Genomic DNA, 20,466 nt, shown 5'->3' with positions numbered 1-20,466 from the left:
GGCAGAGGGGTCTGTGTGGTTTGGGGGATCTGCACAGCACATCTGGGGTTTTCAGGGTGGGTTTTGGGACCTGTGGGGCCACGCACAGTGTCAGCCTTGCTGTAGGGAACAGCAGGGTGAGAGGAAGCTTCAGAGCTGTGGGAAAATGAAATATTGAGCCCCTGGGGATTTGCTGGGCTTCCCCTGCTCCCACTCAGCCTCCAGGTCTCCCCTGCTTTGTGCACAGCTTTGGGAACTGGGCACCACAGAGGCTGGGACAGTGAGGAGCAGCCTGGGGGGGTGGCTTGGGCAGGGGTAGAGAGAACAGTGTGGATGTTGTGTGGTTGAATCTGAGCCCTCAGCAGGCAGGACCACGAGGAGATGGACGTGACTGTCCCTGGTGTCCCTGCAGAGAGGTTCTGCATTAACCAGCTGGCTGGGACAGGCCTTCTGTTGATGCAACATGTGGCTTTGGCTTTGCACAGCCCAGCCCCGGCTCCCCGTGCTGCAAGACACGCCCTTGCTGCTTCTCTAAGGCTGTCTTGGGGAAAAAATGCTGGCTCCTGCCTGCACAGCATCTTGCTCCTCATTCTGGCTGCAGCAGGGACCCTCCATCTGTCCCCCAGCCCACTCTGCCCAGTGGGCTGCTCTCTGTGTGGGTTCAGCCTCAGGAGGCTCTGCTCCAGGCAAGTCAGCACTGCAGAATCCAACACGCTGTTGTCGGGTTGATGTTTCAGGAAAGGCAGGAATTAATCATCTTCCAGGCACAAAAAAACCCTAAAACATTTATGGCTCAGGCCAGAAATTGCTTGAATTCAGTGCCCTTGTCCAAAACCTGCAGCTGTTGCAGTGCCTTCACTTGGGGGAAGCTCCTTGGTCCCCTCTCCCTCAGTGGCTGGGCTAAGCTGTGCCAGCAGGGACATGGAGGGGGGTAGGCAGCAGTCACTGCCTCTCATCCCTCTGGAATCTGCTGCCTCTGAGCCCCTCTTTGCCCATCACCCCACCCTGGCTGTGCTCAGGGATGCTGACTTTGCTGCTGGGTCTGCACCTCTCCTTGGCTGCTGGGGGAAAAGTGAAGGCTGGGAGGCTCCGGGGTTGGCAGAGAGGCCTTGGAGGTGGGAAAAGCACTGGGAGAGGTCTCAAGTGCAAAAACAAGGCTGCCACGGGGCATTAAGAGGGCGCCTGCTGCCTGAATTGGGAGGCAGGTGAAGGGCTGAGACAAGCATGTGGTGTTAATGCCTGCTGGACACGGGTGTTCAACAGGCTCTGAGCTCAGTCAGGGGCTGTAACTCTGCCCAGGAAGGTTGATTGAAGTCCTGGCTCAAACTTTATCTGTGCCAAAGTGTAGGTGTTGAACTGCATGAAAGAAAAGAGAGCTGCCTTCTCATCTCTTTCCTCTGTTCCTCTGCCTCTTTTCAAGTTTTTTTTTTTTTTTTTTTTTTTTTTTTTTTTTTAAATAGGTCAGGGTAGGAGCAAGATTAACAGGAGGAGTGGCACTGTGCTGGCCAAGGAAGGGGAAGAAGCAGTGGGAGGGCTGTGTCCTCATGCTGCAGGGTCAGCACAAGGGGTCAGGAGCCAGCAGGGCTCTGAGCATCTCTGTGCAGCCACAGGGCACCTGTGGGTGGGGGATCACAGGGTGCTGCTGCCTTGGTTCTGATCCGGGCTGGGATGTGAGGAGAGGGATACAGAGCTGGTGGCACCTCTGAGCAGCTCGGTGCCACCCTCGGGTGGGGTTTGGAGGTCTCGCTCCCTGTCAGGAGCACTCTCCTCTCTGGGAAACTGGAACTGGAATTCTGTCAGCTGGTAAAACGGAGCGCGTCCGGACTCAAGACTCGGGGCTGGTGGGATCTGAGCACGCCTGGAGACACCAGGAGGGCCGGGGAGGGCAAACCACTGCTTCCAGCCTGCTGGGCTCCTGCATGAGGCTTGGCCAGCTTGGCACGGCACCTTCCCCTTGCTGAGGCAGAGCTGACCCTGTGAGGACACCCCTCTTCCCCTTTCCCCAGTTTTTCCCTTCCCTGTTCCTTACCCTCATCTTCCCACCCCCTCACCCCCCCACCCCAAACTGGCAATGAGAGCGTGGAGGGAGGGCGCGTTTCCGCATGGTTTGACACTGTTCCCCCTTCCATCTGTCTTTTCCTACCCAGAATTTCCCTACACCCCGTCTCCAATCGATGATCACAAATCCATGGTGCAGCCGAACATCCCCACACCGGTGATTGGGGGCGTAGTGGGAGGCGTCTCGCTGGTCCTGCTGGTGGCCGTGGTGCTCTTTGTGGTACTCCGGCGCCGGCGTCACACCTTCAAGGGTGACTACAGCACAAAGAAGCACGTGTACGGCAACGGCTACAGCAAGGCTGGCATCCCACAGCACCACCCCCCCATGGCCCAGAACCTCCAGTACCCCGACGACTCGGACGACGAGAAGAAGCCGGGCCCCTTGGGCGGCAGCACCTACGAGGACGAGGACGAGGATGCAGGAGGCGAGCGCAAGCTGGGCGGCCCCAAAGCCTACGAGGAGGATGCCAAGAGGCCTTACTTCACCGTCGACGAGGGCGAGGCCCACCCCGAACCTTACGACGAGAGGACACTCGGCTTCCAGTACGACCCCGAGCAGCTCGACCTGGCCGAGAACATGGTGTCGCAGAACGACGGGTCTTTTATTTCCAAAAAGGAGTGGTACGTGTAGCTCCACGCCCCTCTGCTACACTCACACACTCGCACACTCAAACACACGCTCACAAACACGCTCACGAGCGATGCCCTCCCTCCCCTGCATCCCTCCGAGCACACCCACGCACGCCCCGGCCCCGCACAGACTTTTTGGATGCTGGGGGCCAGCGGGGAGGGAGGGCGGCTTTGCTTACGGATCATTTTTTTTGGGGAGGGGGGCGGGGCTCGTGCGGGAGGGCGGGAGGTCGGGTAATTATTTTCTCTCGGTTTTGGTTTGGCTTTTTAATTTCTCTCTTCGACGACTTTCGTCCCCTTCTGTGGTGTTTGTATTGGTCGGTGGCTTAGGTGTTACTCTTTGCTTTAACGACTGTTGCCCAGCCTGTATATTACACTCTGTTTGTGTCTTCATGTCTCAGAGTGCCCTTCCCTCCCCGAGGCTTCCTCCTCCCACTCCCACCCCCCTGAAACACTGGAAATTTGTTTGTATGTTGTCTTCTTTGTTTGTTTTTTAACCTTGGGAGGGGGGCAGGTGGGCTGTCCGTAGGACGGAGGCCAGGAGAGTTTTATGGCGATGGAAACATAGGTGCCATTATCAGGTGAATGGATTTTGGGTTTTTTTTTTCCCCCAATCACTTTTTTTTTTTTCGGTGGGGTCTGGGTGACATTCCCGTTGCCTGCTGCACACCTGGAGAGAACCACACTCAGTTTTTAATGACTCAATAAAAGGAAAATGAGAGAAAGGGGGGAAAAACGCCCTAGACCAAACCCCAGGTGTAGGGGCTGATAGCAGAGCAGGGAAACAAAACTGCCATTTTCCTCCTACAATTTATTATCGCCTGACTTTTCATTTTTCTGTCTTTGTTTGAGTGTTCTTTTAAACGAAAGAAAAGGAGTATTTATTGCTGACACTTTTCCCCCTGTGATGGCTCAGAGAAAGGCTGGCTCTTTTTTGTTCTTCTTGCTGTTGTTGTCTCTGGTACCAGCCACAGAGCAGTTCACTGGGGCACCACTGTGCCGGGCACATCCACTGGGGAAGGGACCAACTGGGGACACTTTGCTTCCACACATTCACTGCCTTCAGCTCTGCCCTGCACACCCAGGCAGGGCAGGACCAGCCCCTGAGGTTTATTTTATTATACCACTAAGACTTAATTGTCATGTGTTTACACTTTATTTTTTATTTTGGTCAGAGCATGGGGGTGCTCCTCTCTCTCTCTCTTTCTCTCTCTCCTAGCAACAACCCCAGCCCGTGGCTGCACCACGTAGGTGGCATTGATTGCCACTTTTCCAATATCACATCCCTCTCCTGAGCACAGGCTTGGCAGACAGGGTAGGAGGGATTGAGCCTGGGGTATTGATCTTTCCCTCCTTGCCTTGAGCCACGGCGTTGTGCTGGGGAGGTTTGGATTGCTGCTATCTCTGCTCTGTGAATAAATGGGATTCCAGACTTCAGGGCCCTCTGTCTCACACCGACCATCTCCAAATTAGATTCACTGGGTTGGGGCTTATTTTTCTTCTTGTGGGTTATATTTTATTATTTTTTTTTTTAATTTGATGTATAAATAAATCTTTTGTTTGAAAAGAAATCCCCAGTTTTCTGAGCTGTATTATCATGCACATCTAAAAATAGCAGGACTAATTCTCCTCCTGCCTTACCCGCTGGGTTTTGTTCCACAGCGGTTATCCTGCTGCAAAAAGGGAGGAGAGTGGAGAGGCAGACCCACACAGATGAGTCAAGGTCAGATCTCTGATCCAGCAGCCTCCAAAGCTTTCCTTTCCTGTGAGGTGCCCGGTGCAGAGCACAGCCTGAGCCATCCCCAGCGTGCTCTGATTGCATTAGTGGGGTAGGGCAGTGGGCAATCCAATTGTAGGGCTGTAATCTCTCTGCTGTTCCTGCCAGCCCCTCAGGCTTCCTGGCTTCTGGCATGACAGCCACATGCCACAGGAAGGCTGCTGTGTCCTCTCAGAGCCAGGGCAGGCAGAGATTCCCTCGGGATCCCTCAGGCTGAACCGTCCCAGCTCCGTCCTCTGCCACCAGGAGCACCCTGCTAGCAGGAAAGACCCCAATAAAGGGAATAAAACCTCTTAACGTCTCTCCAAAGCTCTGATTAGTGATGATTAGGGGTGGGAATGACTTCCTTCCAGTGCCTTGGGAGAGCAGCACACACAGGGCTTTGATTGCCCCAGAGGGAGAGCCTGTAATCTGGCTCAGTGTGTGGTGCAGGGAGAATTCCCAGCAAAGCCCAGCTCTGAAGTGAATAATCCTTTAGATCTGAGCCCCACAGCCAGGCTGGGAACAGGATGGTTCAGTGTCTCCAACAGCAAGCTCTGGGCAGGCACCAGCAGGCACCTGTGAGATCCTGCCCTGCAGATTTCCCCCAGCCCAGGCACACCCTGTGAGGGGCTGGCTTTGCAAGAAAACAATCTTTTATAAAATCTGCAGCATCCAGCAGTGATTCTTCACGTTGAGGCCACTGCTCAGGTCTGGCCAATTGCCACCATGCTGACCCCAGAGCTCTGTGTCCTAAAAAACAAAGGTGCAAGGGCTGGCAAGTGGGGCACGAGGGCCTGGGAGAGGTCAGAGCAAAGGAACCCTAAGAAATCTGCTTTGGGAGTTACTAGCTTGCCTTTGAAGGTGTCATTTTTGGAGCTGTAGCCTTCCTTGGACTATTTATTTATTGCCCATTCACACACTGCCCACTGAAGTGAGGGCTCAAAAACCCAGTGGGAGCCAGGGAAAGGAAAGGAGAGAGTGGAGCAGTGTGGAATTTCCAAGCTGGAGCCTCTACACGATTCCCTTCCTGCTGCAGCACCTTTTCCTGCCCTTTTTGCACCAGCCCAAATTCAGGACTTAGCTCAGCCACTTACCTCCTCGGAGTGGTTCAGAAAAGGGGTCAAATGAGCATTTTTCATCCAGAACCTGGAGTGGAAGATCCTTAGGCAGCGTTGCCTGGCACAGCAGCGAGGCGCCCTGCGAGCCCAAGGCTCAGTGCTGCGTTTCTCTCATCCTTGAGCTCCTCAGCATTGCTCCCCTGGTGCAATTATCACCACAGCCATGGAGAAATGCCACCTCTGTGCTGTCATTTGCTTCTTGCTGTCCCTTGCAAGGTCAGCTAGATGGCCAAGAGACTCTTGGGGTGGTAATTAGCCGAGTGATTAACCATTAATCCGTAGCAAGGTGGAAGAAAAAAGAAGTGTGGGGGAAGAAAATCAGATTGATGCTTCATCTGAGAGCTGTTTTGGTCCAGTAATAGCATCACTGCCTTTTCTGGGTTAAATTGCTCTGAGGGGACCCTTGAAGGGAATTAGATGAGTTTTTCCAGCATCATCAAGCAGAAAGTGATCCCTGTTCCCACCTGAGCGCAGGGGTGAGCTCAGGAGAGAGGCCAAAGTGGAGAACCACGTGCATCCTGCAGGGAGGGAATGAGCTGGGACCGTGCAGGGCTCAGCAGCAGGGCTGCTCTTTGCTCTGGCAGTGGTGTCACCTGTCCCTTTGTGCCCCAATTTCCCTCAGAGGGCAGATTCTGTCAGCCTGGAGTGCCACACAGGCTGCCTCAATGAAAAATCCCTGCTTCTCTCACCCCCCTTTCACCAGAGGTGCTGAGGAGGTGGAAATGCCCCTGTGGGACCTGGCAAGGATCGAGTGGGAGCTTCCAGCTGGGAAAGGAAAGCTGTCCACAGGCCTCCTCCTCTCCAGCTCGGTGCCAGGGAGCTGCTGCTCTGCAGGAAATGTCCCATTTCACACCAGTCCCAAACTGGTGTGGCCCCCCCGGGCTGGGTTTCTGCCTGGGGAATGCCTTCACCCTGCTGGGAACACAGACATCAGCCTGGTGCTTCTCCCTTTTCCCAGCCTCATCCTGGATCACAAAGCTTGTGGTACCTCAGGGTGGGTGGGGAAGCTGAGCAGGCAGCAGAGAGGTCAGTGACCCAAAATTCAGGTGAATTTGGGCCAATCCCCTGCTTCCTTCCCTGGGAATTCAGGGAGCTGTGCAAGCAAACAGATCTGTCCCACAGCCCACAACGAGCCTGTGCTTTATGTACAAAGACACCCCAGCTGTTTCCCTGCTGGGGCTTTTCTCTAGGATTATTCATTGCAATTCACCCTAGTGATGTTATTTTCCCTTATTTAATTACCAGGTTTGTTGGGTTTTTTTTTTTTTCCCATGTTAAATCATATTCATTCAAGCAGGGAAAAAAAAAATTTAAAAAAAACAACCTGAAGATTTCCTCATGAAATAAATCAACAAACTGAGATGGTTGTACCGAATTGACTACAAAGACATGAGGGACAAAGGGAGCCATTTTCCTGATGTTGAGTCAAAAAGAAACACAACAACAGTTCAGCAAAAATCAGGGAGGGTTAGGGAGAGAGAGACTCCAAAGATTGATCTCGAGGCAGTTAGAGAAGGGAGTGTGATTGGAACGGGGCTGCTGCTCTGCTGGCTCTTTCCCTTTACCATGCACAAGCACTCACATGCACACGCTGACTTTTGGGGTTTGGGGAGCAGATTAGGTGGAGGGAAAAACCCCATTGCTCTTGTGGGGCTCAGCTGTGCCATTCCTGCAGGCTCTGAGCTTCCCGGTGTGGAAATGGGGGATCCCAGGTTCCCAGCAGGTTAAAATCCACTTTTTAGTTTCCCTCCAGCCCTGCTGTTGCAGCACTGAAATTCGGGGTGTGTGCAGGCTGTGGGGACAGGGGACACTGCCTGTTCTGTCCTGATGAGGTGTCAAACAGCCCCTCACCCTCCCCACCCCGCACTCCTTCCATGCCTTCCCCCCAAGGGAATCTGCTGCCAGTTTGGGCTTTTCCCAGGGGAATCCTTGGCACAGGGAGGCTCTGAAGGTCCTGGGTCCTTCCCATCAATCCCAAACTCACCCGGAGCGGGGCCCAAGGGCAGAGGGGCTGGGGGAGAGCAGGGGGGGCTCAGCCCATCAGCAAGGGAAGGAAAGCCAAGCCTAAAGCTGGGCTTGGATTTGGGACCAGGGGGTTTCCCTGTGTGACTCCCCCGGGGTGAATGTAAGGAGCACACGGAGTCAGAGCCTCTGCTCTTGGTGGAGGGACTCTCCTTGAGGATCTGGATTTGCTTTTCTTTGGCCTTTCTCTTTTTTTTTTAAAACATGATTCCTCAGCTCCAGTGATTTTATCGCTCTTTTTCTTCGACCTCTGGTTGTAATGATCATTGTGGAATTAAAACTGCAGACAGACAAACAAACAACCCCAACCCCACTTTTTTTTTCTTTTATTTCTTTTTATTTTTCTTTTTTTTTTTTATTTTGTAATCTGTGTTGTAAGTGCTTTTGTAAAAAATAAAAAATAAAAATAATAATAATAATGTAATGGACTTTCATGATTTTGGTTTGGGGTTTTTTCTGTTTTTTTTTTTTTTTGTTTTCTTTTTTGAGGATTTTTTTTTTTTTGTTTTGGTTTAGGTTTTTTTTTTGGTTTTTTTTTTTTTTGTTGTTGTTTGTTTTGTTTTGCTTTGTTTTGTTTTGTTTTCCATCCTTTGTAATTTGTTCATTTTGAGTCCTGGGTTGGGGGGCGGGAGGTATTTTCATGGTTATAATTTGTGTGGGTGGGGTGTTGCATCACCCTTCCTTTTACTTGTATAAAAAACCAATAGTGGCTGAGCTGTGGAAAAAAAAAATGTACTTTTTTATAAATAAAGAATTTTAAAAAAAGAGACCTTCTCCTTCTTTTTGGGGCATCTGTGGCTGCGTCGTTTTGCACTCAGTGAGGAGAATCACATGGCACTTGTTTGGCAATGGTTTGGGTTGGAATTATCCCAGGATATGCAGTGGTTTTTTGGAATTTCCAATTATTTGTATTTGTGTTTTGGAAGGGGAGTTGCTTGCAGGTGAAGGCTGAAGGTTAAGGGTTCAGAGATCTCCAGCAATGGGCTGGAGAATGTGACTGGGAATGACTGGGTTTGCCACTGGCATGCTGATTTTGTGTGGAATTCCTGGACAGCAGATCCAGTGCAGGCTAAACAAGGCTGGGAGAGCTTCCCTTTGTTGATGTAAACAGTGAAATTCCTTGGCTGAGGCCCAAAGTTAACCTGAGCTTAAAAATAAACAGCCGGAAAAACACAAGGCAGAAAAATCCATGGAAAAATCTGTGAAAATTTAGGACAAGTGTCTGTGGCTGAGGAAGTTCTCACTGCTGGCTGCAGCAGATGGGACAGGCTATTGGGAAAATGTCAATATTTCCCTAGAAATGTGGCAGGGCCAGGATGCAGAGACACAGGAGGATGTTTTACAGAGCCACACGTGCCTGCCTTGGCAATGGGGCTTCAAAACCCTCTGCAGGCTCAGGGTGAGCTCAGGGCATATTGATACCTTGAGAAGGGTGACCTAGAACAGAGACTCGATGGAGCTAAAGAATAAAGCAGGGATTTATTAAGAAGCCTCAATGGATCCACCTTGGGCAGCACAACCCAAAATGGTCACAAAATGATCATGAGGTCACGGGGTCTCTCCCTGGGATCAGCTCTGCTCCATGTGCACATTGCAGTTCAGTGTCCAATTCCAGCTCAGCCCCTGCACTCCCATCCTGCTTGTTTTTCTCTCTCCAGCCCACGGGGTTTGTGCTCCTGGGCTGAGATTTGGATCATTTGTCCTTGGTGCCCAGCTGGAGCAGGAATTGTGTCCCTGCTCTGTGCACAGAGCTCCCCATCCCCTGATATGAACACAGACCCACACACTGAAGTAGCACAGAATCTGAAAAATAGAAAAGCTGAAACCTGAGACATCAATGTCCCCATGTCCTGCCTTGGGAAGGACATTTGTGTGACAGGAGCCTGCAAAGGAAGCCTTGTTCCCAAAGATCAAGGCCAGGCTTTGGCCAGGGAGGGAAAGACAAGGCAGGCAGGAGATCAGAGGAAACATTTCTGCTGTCCTTGCACTGGTACCAGCAGCTCCTCTGCCATCCTCTGGGAAAGTGGGATACTCCCTGGGAAGGGCTTTTTGCACCCAACCTCAGCACGTGGGTGATGTGCTGGAGGCCTGAACCCAAATCTGAGCCAAAGCCCAGAGCTGCCCAGCACAGAGGGAGAGGGATGCTGACCCAGATTCGGGTTGGAGCTGGAGGGAGAGGGCAATGCTCAGGACGAGGCTGGGAAGGAGTGGTTTGGTCCCTGGGGCTGGTGCCCAGTGTGCAGCCTGGCAGGAGAACCCTGCAAACTCCTGTGCTGCTCACAGGGCTCAGCCACTCTGCTTGGGGGGGATTAGAGACAGCCCTGGAATGCTTTCCTTGTGGAGGAGGAGGAAGAGCCAGGCTTCAAGGTGACAAAAGCACTTGTGACCACTCTCTGGGCTGTGTCTCTCTCTCCCCATTTTCCCCCTCCTCATTTTGCCCTGTTAGCCGTGGCACCTGCTGGAGGTGCAGCTTTCCTTCAGGAGTGACCACAGCTCCCAGCAGCTGCCTCATCCACCCCGGCCAACTCTGGGGGTGGGGAGGAACAAAAGGAGCCCTGCAGAGCTGGGGCTGAGATGGGAAGAAGGACAGGAGGGGCCGTCTGGGCTGGGAAATGCTGAGAGCTCAGTGGTGATGGATAAAACCCACGGCCTGGGGCCTCTCCTCGGCAGCTCGGGTTGCAGAGGGCTGAAGGCAGCAGGAGCAGCCCCCCACGCAGTGCCCCCAAGGATTGGGTTTCTTTGGAACCAAGCAGAAACACGCTGGGGGTGGGAGTGCCTGCTGGAGTAAAAAGTGTCTTGGATCCCTTTCCCAAGGCACGGATCTGCAGGAGAGCCCTGCTGGCCCCAAAAGGGCTGCAGAGCCCTGAGGAGCAGCACAGGGCAGGAGCTGCATCAGGGCAGGAGGGGATTTGTGGCTGTGGAGTGCACAGTGCTGAGAGTGGTGGGTTCCCCTCGCTGCTGACAGCACCTGGAATTCGGGGCTGGAATGTCCCTGGTGGAGGTGCAGAGCCAGGTTCCCCTCCTGTGCATTCCCTCACCATTCCTGGCCACCCTGGCAGTTTATTTCTGCCGAAATAAAGGAGCTGGAGTAGGATTTGTGGTGAGATGCAGCTCAGGGTGATCAGGGAATTTCCAGAGAACCTGCCTGATATCCCTGGAACAGCACCTGGGATGAACACCTTGCACAAAACCCAAAACCAGGGGGACCTCCCAGGATCCACAGAGTCAGAGCTGGAAGTGCAGGAGCCAAAGGGCTCCAGCAGAAAGGGGAGGTGGGGACTGGGAGATGTTAAACCTGTGAGGGGGCACTGGAAACAGGCCAGGTCGCTGAAATCTGTGACCTTCAATCCCAAATTCCTTGTGAGCTGAGAGGCAAGCCCTGCTGCTGTTCAGCTCAGAGCACTCAAGGTCACACAGAGCCCATTAAATCTCCTCCAGCCACTGCTGGGTAAATGGAACCAGGAGAAACTCACGGCGCAGGCTGAATTACTTGTAGCAGCAAATATGTTTGATTAGGGTTGGGTTTGTTTTTTGATTTTTTTTTTTTTCACTTTCAAATTATTTGCAATCTCCAGTTTGATTTGTATGAACATATTTGTTGGAGGAAATTGCTTTATGCAAATGGATTCCAGCTGAGGGACCTGTGACACCAGAAGTGCTGTTGAGCCTCAAGATGCCCTCAGTGGTGCCTGGCAGAAGCAGAGGGGGGCTGGTTCTCTCCTCCTCCAAACAAGGCATTTCACAGCCTTCCCAGACGTGTTTAGATGCAGCCTGGATTTAGAGAGTATTTGCAGAACAAGGCTCAGCCTGTTAAAAAAAAAAAAAAAAATTTAAAAAAAAAAAAATGGATGCGTGTTGCACTGCTGGAATTTCACATCCTGGCGAGCAGAAATCAGACAGCCAGGCTGATATTTTCACCTGAAATGTAGGGTAAAAATGCTGTGCCACCCTCCAGGGGCTGAATTATTGAAAGGCAGTGATTTATGGATACCTGCCATCCGAGCTGCTCCCTTCACCTCGGCAGCTGAGGTGAATGTGGCCTCATCTGACTAAGCCAGGCTCAAGGTGAGCTAAGGATGCTCCCTCCTCCACAGATTTCACAACTGCTGGACCAAACCCAGGTCCTGGTAGGAAGCAGGCAGAGGGATTTGTCTGAATTGTTGGGAATTCTGGGAGGAAAACAGTTTGAATGTGAACAGTAAATGATATTTTTCTGCCTCTGTGCAGAAGACACTGTCCTGTGGTTTGCTGGGGAGCTCAGCACTGGCAAAATAAATCCCAGGAGGTGATTAGGGATCAAATCCTAAGGGAGCTGTGAGAGGAGAGGAGGGGAGGGTTCTGATTTTTGTGGTTTTCAAGTCCTTTTCCAGCCTCACCCTGAGCCCCAGGTGCACCTTCCCTCCCTCCACCCACCCTGAGCCACCACTCACCCCACGGAGGGAGGGTGTGGGAATGTTCCCTCATCTCCCTGAACACCCCAAACTCCTGCCAGCCTGTTTTCCTCAGGGCTTGGAAAAGAGATTTGCCAGCTTCACACCTGTCAGGTTTAACTGATTGCCCGTGGAGGGAGGGAGGGAGGGAGGGGAGGAGGGAGGGAGTCCACCCGTATGGCTCTGCTCACCGGGGGAAACAAATTCCTCCATTCCCCGAGGAATAAACGCTTCATTTCCAGCCTCACCCCACTGCTGCAGCTCCCAGCCCTTCCAGTGTCACCAGAACAATGCACAGTGGCTCTCTGCTGGCACACAGATCTGTCCACCCGGGGAGCTGATCCCAGCCCGAGGTGCTCGTCCCGAGGTCCATAATCCCCCCAGTGTGCCCAGTCCAGCTGCTGCCAGCTGTGCTCTGAATGCTGCAGCTGTCTGGGGTTATGAATGGAAGGGGAATGGGCTGGGAATGCCAAGCTGGAGTAAACACTGCCCAGCAATGATGGCATGGGGGGCTTTGCAACGGGGAGGAATCGTAATTAAAGAGAAATTAGTTATTTAAATGGTCACTTCCTGGGGTTTCGTTGACGTCCGATTAACTGAACTTTTAATTTGCATAAGCAATAAATGTTTAATTATGTTATTAATATATTTGAGTTGAGGAGCTTATGGGGTTTTATAATTGGCATTTAACTAGATAGTTCCAGCATATTAACTGATGTTTTATAGCTCCGTGTGAGCTTCTCCAATTATAACTGACCTAAAAATTTGCTTGGAAGACCTGCCTTGAAAGTGTTACCTGAGCAACAGAATGGGGGGAGGAGAGGAGGAGGCTGCTGGAGCCTGTCCCCAAAAGGAGGGATGTGCACAGGCAGCTCTGCACCCTCCACAGAGGCTCTGGGAGCCCTGTCCCTTCCCCAGGATGTCCTTTCCTCAAGGCCCTGTGTCACTGAGGGGTCACCTCCCCTCTCCTGGCGTCCAGCTGAGCCCAGAGGCTGGCACCCAGCAGGGGATTGGGGTGGGACAGGGAGATTTGGAGGTGGGGAGGGCTTGTCCTGGGTGAGGGAGTGACCTTGTGACTGACCAGCTCTGGCAGCCTCTGTGTTCAACTCCCAAATCCTGTCAGTCATTCTAAATCTATTTTCCATCCCGTCTCTACACTTGTTTTGATGACATGACTGGTTTAGTAAGAAAAAAAATGGCATTGTGTTTGACTGACAAGGCCCATTTCCCATGACCCTCACAGACTGGCATTGATTATATTCCTGCCTTTTAATTCTTTATTACCTGGAGCCTGTGTTTGCTTTTCCTGTGGTGCCAGGAAACCACCGTGCAGGATTCGAGTCATTCTCTGTGCCCTCCTCCATTCTGCTGGAATTTAACCTTCTCAAATTTAACTATTCTAACAAATTGTAAAAATCCAACAGCAGTGACTTAGGAATCTCCTCAGCTGAGTCTTCCAACCCCTCTGTTTGCTTATAATAAGTGGAGTATCCAAGGAGATGCTGTCCAGCAAGCTCCTCAGCTTTGCCACCCTCAAACACAGGGAAATTGTTTTGTCATCTCAGAAGCCACAAACAAAAGTGTGCCAGTCTCTGGAGACAGACCATGAGCATCTTTTCAAGTCTTGTGCCTTTTCTGGGTCATTTCAGCCCTCTTGGCCACATCCACCTGCTGCAGTGCCTGTGGAACAGTGCAGGGCTGTTCTTCAGTCCCGTTGTGTCCCCCTGGCTTTTGTACCCATGGCTTTTGTACCCATGGCCTTCAGCTCTCTGTGCTGCTCACTGGTTGCTCCCTTTCCTGCTTTTCCATTTGCTCCATGCTGGAGAAGGGGGAAGCTCCCTGTGTCCAAGCTGAGAAACTCCCTGCTCAATGAGGCTGCACGGCTAATTATTGCTTTTGTCATTTGGGAAGCTAGGTGAGGGGAGAAGGTGTGTGAGGAGCCTTTCAGTGCCATTAACAGGAGGGAGAAATCAGGAAAAGGGTCAGGAAGGTGAAGCCTGAGTTGTTTCCTGCACCAGGGCCCTCTCCTGGAGCAGGATTGGGTGGGGACAGCTGGGGACACCAGGACAGGGACGGTGACAGTCCTGGAAGGCGTGTGAGGGGCAGGAGGGGAGGCAGCAGCACCAGAGCCACAGGAGCATCCAGCAGATCCATCCTCACACATCTGGCAGCTCCCTCCCTGCTCCAGGAGGCTGGGGAGTCACTTTCTGGTCCGGGTTGCTGCAGCTCTCATGGTTTTTGGGAGAGGAAGAAGGAAAGGGGTGTGAGAAGCAGCCTGGAGCCCTCCCTGCTGCTGCAGCTGCCCGGGCACAGCAGAGGAATGTCCCCCTTTCCCTGTCCATGCCCTTCTGGCCAGGTGACAGGGGAGCAGAGCAGCTCCTGCTCACCCTGCAGGGCATCCCCTGGGTCCGGATGCAAACGGGAGGTGAGCTCATCCTTTGGAGACATCCAGGACACAGCTGCCCGCTGCTGTAAACACCCCCACGGCAACAGGAGACAAACACAGCCCGGGGCACACGGCCAGGCAGAGTGAGACGCTCCCAGGAGTGCTGCTGGGGATCGTTGAGCAAATTAACTCTATTAACACAAATGATGAGAGCCGGAGCTGCAGTTCCTGTGCCTTCTATCTGACAGAATTCATCTGGTGGCTGCTTGTAATAGCGTGACCTTAATGGACTCATCAAGGGAGCAGGGCTGTATCTCTGCCTGAACATGGGTTTGGGAGCACGCTGTGCTCTGGGCAGGCTGCTGAGAGCAGGACAGGAACATTCTGGTGTAATGGGCTGCAGGATCCAGCCCCTCCATCCCTCCAGGAGAGGCAATTTCAAGTGTCATCACCTCCTCGAAACTGTGCGGCAGAAGAAATAAATTACTAAAGGGATTTGATTGTTCATTACTCTGCCAAGCTGCAAGGAAATGAAGCAGAACTAAAATTAAGGGCTGCGAGGCAGAGGAAATGCCAGGGAACATTTCCCTTCTTCTCCAGGGCTCATCTCCTTCCCCAAAACACCTGGGGTGCTCCCCATCCTGCACGTCCTGGGTGTGGGATGCAGGAGGTCTGTGGGGCTGGCAGGGAGAGAGGGCAGGCGAGTTTGGGGTGGATTAGTGGCAGCAAGGTCGTGTTTGCCCCCTCTTTGCTGGAGAAAAAACCAGCCCAGGAAGAGGAATCTGTGGTGGAGTTCCCACCAGAGTTCTGCAGCATCCTCATCCCTGCTGGATCCCAGGGGTTAACAGCCTGCTCCCACTGCTGCATCCAAACCCAGTCCTTGTCAGTGGCCACTGGCAGCGTCAAAAGGGAGGTCACCAAGGGCTAGGGCCACATTCCAGACATGTTTTTGCGGCCAGCAGCTCTTTAACCAGATGTTATTTAACCAAGGATGGTGTTTCCTGCAGGGGAAGGGAGCAAAGGGACAAACTGGTCATTACTGGAGAGAGCCTTGCATGGCAAAGCCATTCCCTGCTGGAATGTGTGTGAAATCCCCAGGAAAGCCAAGCACATCCCAGTGTCCACTTCAAAGCAGGCACCCCAGGGAGGGCTGGATCCACACACTGCACTTGCAGGCTCTCCCAAAACCTCATCAGAGGCTGGGGAGAGGCTTGAAAAGCCTCAAAGTGCCAGTTGGGCTGGCAAAAATGCCAGAGGGAAGGAAAGTGGTCAGGGATCTTGAAGGGATGCTGTGATCAGTACCCAGACAGAGGGATGACCGTGCTGGGAACAAGCTGAGCACCCAGGGAATACCCAGATTTCTGGGATTCAGTGGAGGGAAATTAGAGAAGGACAGAGGGATTCCCACTTGTGGCAGGGAGAAAAAGGACCATGCAGAGGGGTCGGGGCATTTGTTTGTCTAAGCACCCTTGGGGAGTGGTTTTGCCCCCGTCACACACACAGTAAAAGCAGGACACTCCCAGCACCCCTCTGCAGGGACCAGCAGCGCCGTGTGGGAGGTGAGCAGCACATTTTGGGGGCCCAGCCTGTGCAGAGGGGGATTTCCAGGGAAATGAGGCACTGTCAGGATCGCAGCCATGCCTTGGCACTCGCCTGTGTGGTGGCTGATTGTGTAAGTGAGAGTTACATCAACAAACACCCCGATGGGAGAGGCTGTGACGGCTCTGAAAATTCCATCTGACTTATATCAGGGCAGAAGGAGGCAGAAGAGCAGCTCTGCCTTCATTTTGGCGTTTAACCTTTAGCTGGCTGTGCTACAAAATGTGGAATAGGTCAAGATTATCTCGAGTCAGGATGTTCCCTGCTGTCAGATCTTTGTAGGCTTTCAATCCTAATCAGGAAGAAAGGAGACCTAATCAGGGGAGCAGGCAGCATCCCTCAGCCAAGGACATCCTGGAACTAACAAGTTTTAAGGATGGGGTAAATGAAGATGTTGTCTATCAGTGGAACAGACAGCAGATCTTACTCCAGGACCTCCTGGAACCAACAAGCCTTAAGGATGTGTTAAATCAAGACATTGATGGATGTCTGTGTGGCAAAACATTCAAGGTCCATGCATCCTGTAGCTGAGCTATCTTCATTATAATATTGAAAATCACATCACAGGTGAAAACTCTTCCCCTGAGCATGTGTAGAAGTTTGCTGGGGTTACATAACTGGCATGGGAATTACTAACATGGTGCTCTTGTCTCCAAGTGAAGCCAGACACTCTTCCTGCTCAGAAAAGCCTTTCCTAACCAAACCACCCCTGTTCCCTGAGCTGAGGTCCAGCTGCTCCTGTTCCTCTCCCTGGATGAGCAGCCCTTGGTGACACAGCTGGATCCTGCCGGGGGTTAAGTGGTGCTGCAAACCATGAACTGATGTGGAACGTGGGTTTGTGTTTGCACAGGACAGAATTTCACTGTGAAGTGCAGCCTGGTCACCTCTGCCTGCAGTGAGGGAAGGGTCTGAGCTGGAGCAGGGTCTGAGGGGGCCTAGGTGGGAGCAGAGTGAGCTGCTGCGTTCCCCTTCTCCTCTCCCCTTCAAACCAGGATCAGAGCAAGGGCTGTGAAGGGTTTGGAGCCAGGGCATGAAGGGCTGAAGGCACTTCAAGCCCACACACTCATGGTCCAGTGCTGCTGGTGCAGCTTTCCCAGCAGTTTCCTGCTCTCCTGAATCCCTTTCATCCTCTGGGTGCCTGGGTGTCCCTGGAAGGGATTCACTGAATGCACAGAGCCCAGAGAAACCCTCCCCACTCTCCTCCCTCAGACTTCAGATCCCTTAAAACCCCCAGTGCCTTGCAAGCCCCGCTGTTTATCCTCCCCTTTGCCCTGCCAGCTCCTGGGAACAGCTTTCCATTAACCCTTTGCAAACAAAAGGCATCACAACAAGGCTGGGAACCAGCTTGTGCCTGGGGGTGTGTGTTCTACTGGAGCGTGTCTCAAATTAGCCAATCCTGCTCCTGCCTCCAGAACCAAGCCAGGGAAGTGTTTGTTCTGCCAAGCTTTTCAACTCGGTTTAATTTAGCTCTGTGAACTTGTCTCAGGCTCCCTGGAATGTGTCAGGTGGGGTGTATTATAAATATGCAACATCTGAGCTCATTGTCTTGCTCAAAGGGCCAGCAGGCAGAAAGAGTCCAGCAAATCTCTCCTTGCACCAGGTCACGGTGACAATCCAGGCTGGGGACAGGCTTGGTTTGGGCTGGCATGGGCTGGGCACAGGGTAAATGCTGTGAAAAGGCTGCATGGAGCCCTGAGGTTGCATTAAATCCAGCAAGGCTGGCTGCTGCAGGAGCTCCAGAGCTGCCAGCACAAAGCAGAAGGATCCCAATCCCTTCCCAAGGCTGTGAGCACGGCTGAGCCCCTGGGCCAGCCAGCCATGAAATAGAGGGGGATTTGCTCACTGTGGGGAGGTGATAAATGGAAAGGGAACCCTGCTTTGGAACTGGTTATGGGTGCAGAGGGTTTAGCAGAGATGTTGTGTGTTGTTGTGGTGGTTTGCTGGGAAGGAAAGAGGGATCAGGCTGGATTTAGGAGAGGGCAGAGAGGAGAAGGGTGTGCAGCTCTCTTGGAACAAATTAGCTCCACTCAGAGCTGCTGTAAACCAGCCCTGAGACTGGCCCAGCTTCCAGATTCACCTGGGGGTGCAGCCAGTGCCTCAGCAATGAGATGGGGCTCAGGCTCTCCTGGGGGCAGCTGAACTCAGGGCAGACAGTCAGAACAGGAAAAAAAAACAAAACTGGGTGAGACCCAGCATCTCCCCCAGGTGAAACCTTCCTGCCTGCCCAGACCCCACCCACAGCTCTGCTCCTCCCAGTGCAAGGCTAACGGGACACACATCCATGTGTGGAGCAGGGCTAGAGGGACACACAGCCATGGCTAGAGGGACACACATCCATGTGTGGAGCATGGCTAGAGGGACATACATCCATGGCTAGCAGGACACACATCCATGGCTGGAGGGACACACAGCCATGGCTAGAGGGACACACAGCCATGGCTAGAGGGACACACATCCATGGCTAGCAGGACACACATCCATGGTAACAGGAAGGACACACATCCATGGCTAACGGGACACACATCCATGGCTAACAGGAAGGACACACATCTGTGCTAACAGGAAGGACACACCATGGCTAGTAGGACAAGGGACACACAGCCATGGCTAGCAGGACACACATCCATGGCTAGCAGGACACACATCCATGGCTAGCAGGACACACATCCATGGCTAGCAGGACACGCATCTGTGCTAACAGGAAGGACACACATCCATGGCTAGCAGGAGGAACACACATCCTGGCTAACAGGAAGGACACACATCCATGGATAGCAGGAGACGCATCCACGGCTAGCGGCATTCCTCCTTCGCTGGGAGCAGCTGTCAGGGTTTGGAGTGTGCTCTGGCTGGCTCTGGGGCTGGGCAGGTGGCTATCAGCAGCTCAGGATGGTGTCATTGCCTGGCTGGCACAAAGACCCTCTGCTGGCGGCTGCTCTCGGGAAGCACGCACGCGCCCCGCGCGGGCTGGGAACGATGCTTTACGGAGAGATAACCATTCCCTCCCTTCCCTGGGTCTGCCTCCGACTCCACAAGAGCCGTGGGAGAACAAAGTAATGAACAAAACAGCTCTGAAAGAGACTGGGGGTGGGACGCCCTTCTTTTCTCCCTAATTGTAATACTGTGAATTAATTCAGCTTGCAGCAGGAATGAGGAGTTTCCCAGCAGCCCTCAGACATCCAGATAAGGCTGAGCTGTTTGTTGAGCCCCTCTGGGTTCTCTGGTACCTGCCTCACTGCCAACTGCTTCACACAAACTTTGTATTCTTTTTTTTTTCCTTTTTTTTTTTTAATTTGGTTCTTTTTTTGGAGAGTTTTAAATTGTTCAAGCGTGACAGAGCACGGGGGTTTGCATTCTTAATTGGCAAAGCCTTTTCCCTCTCCTGTCTGGAGGCCCCTGAGCTGTCCTGCCAATTTATTCTGATCCTGATTCACAAACCTTGCAAACATCTTCCCAGGGCTGCCCAAAAGCCCTGTCAGTGGAACTGAATCCTCATCTGGCACTTCTGGGCATCTCCTGAAGCTTTTCTGGTGTTCTCCTCTTGACTTGAGATGTCCCTTTTTGCAGCCACACTCCCCTACAGAAAAGCCCTGGTGGGCCCTCCAAACTGTACCAACCACAACTCTTCCCCAGGGGGAAATAAACAGTGGATAGAGATGAAAAAGGTTTAAATGGGGAAAGAAAAAAAAATAAGTAAGAGGGAAGAGGAAGTGTAAATGAAGGTTTCTCTCTGATTCTCATTTTCCTCTATCCTGGGCACTTTCCTGCTCTCTCGGGACCTTCTTTTCTCGTTTATCTTCCTCACCTCCTGGGGTTTCCTGTTCTTGCCAGCAATTAGCGCTGCCACCTCTGCCATCTCCCTGCCTGGACCCCTGCAAAGCCGTGACCAGCACTTTGGAGTGGCTCAGGTTGTCCCCAGCAAAAAGAGCTGCACGTGTAGGGGCAGGGTTTGTTGTCACAGGGCTGTGCCGTGTTTTGGTGCTTGTCCCTGCAAGGCCACACAGCCCTGGGATGGGCTCTGACCCCGGGATGTTCATACAGAGAGCCTAGGAATGAAGAGGGACTCTCATAAAAAAACCAGATATTTGCAATTCTCCTTGTGCTCCTTCATTCTTTCAGTCCCCTGCTCCCCTTACTGCCCTGTATTCACCTCTCCCTCTTCTGCTGTATTTTCTTCCCCCTCAAAATTTTCTCAGCCCCTTCCTGCTGTCACCCAGCCTCACCTGAGCTCCTGGAGATCCATTTTATTTATTTATTTCCTTTCCCTCTTTCTCCTTCCACCCTTTTTCTCCCACCCCACACTCCTGATTTACGGCAGCAGCAGGAGGCTGATGTTCTCTGCTCGTTCCCTGCTCGGTCCCTGCCATCCCGAGAGCCATCAGGGGCCAATTCATCACGGGAATGCCCCAGCCAAAGTGACTGGGACATTCTTTACAGCCACAACCCCGAGTGCTGGCCGGGGGGGGCTGTCAGCTGTGAGAGAGC

General features: G+C 52.6%; 1 protein-coding gene across 1 annotated transcript in view; it reads left to right on the top strand.

Annotated features, from left to right (window-relative positions):
* Positions 1-7,864, top strand: part of NECTIN1 (nectin cell adhesion molecule 1) — a 60,858-nt gene extending 52,994 nt beyond the window's left edge. The window contains exon 6 of the mRNA XM_041414022.1: positions 2,127-7,864. Within this exon, the coding sequence (XP_041269956.1) occupies positions 2,127-2,668 (542 nt within the window). The 3' untranslated portion in view covers positions 2,669-7,864. The remainder of the gene's footprint in view (positions 1-2,126) is intronic.
* Positions 7,865-20,466: the final 12,602 nt, after the last annotated feature.

The sequence above is a fragment of the Onychostruthus taczanowskii genome, unplaced genomic scaffold, assembly GCF_017590055.1.
Source record: "Onychostruthus taczanowskii isolate IOZ18803 unplaced genomic scaffold, ASM1759005v1 scaffold43, whole genome shotgun sequence".
NCBI classification, from domain to species: domain Eukaryota; kingdom Metazoa; phylum Chordata; class Aves; order Passeriformes; family Passeridae; genus Onychostruthus; species Onychostruthus taczanowskii.
Note: the sequence above shows the minus strand (reverse complement) of the source record. Positions and strands in the feature narration are given on the sequence as shown.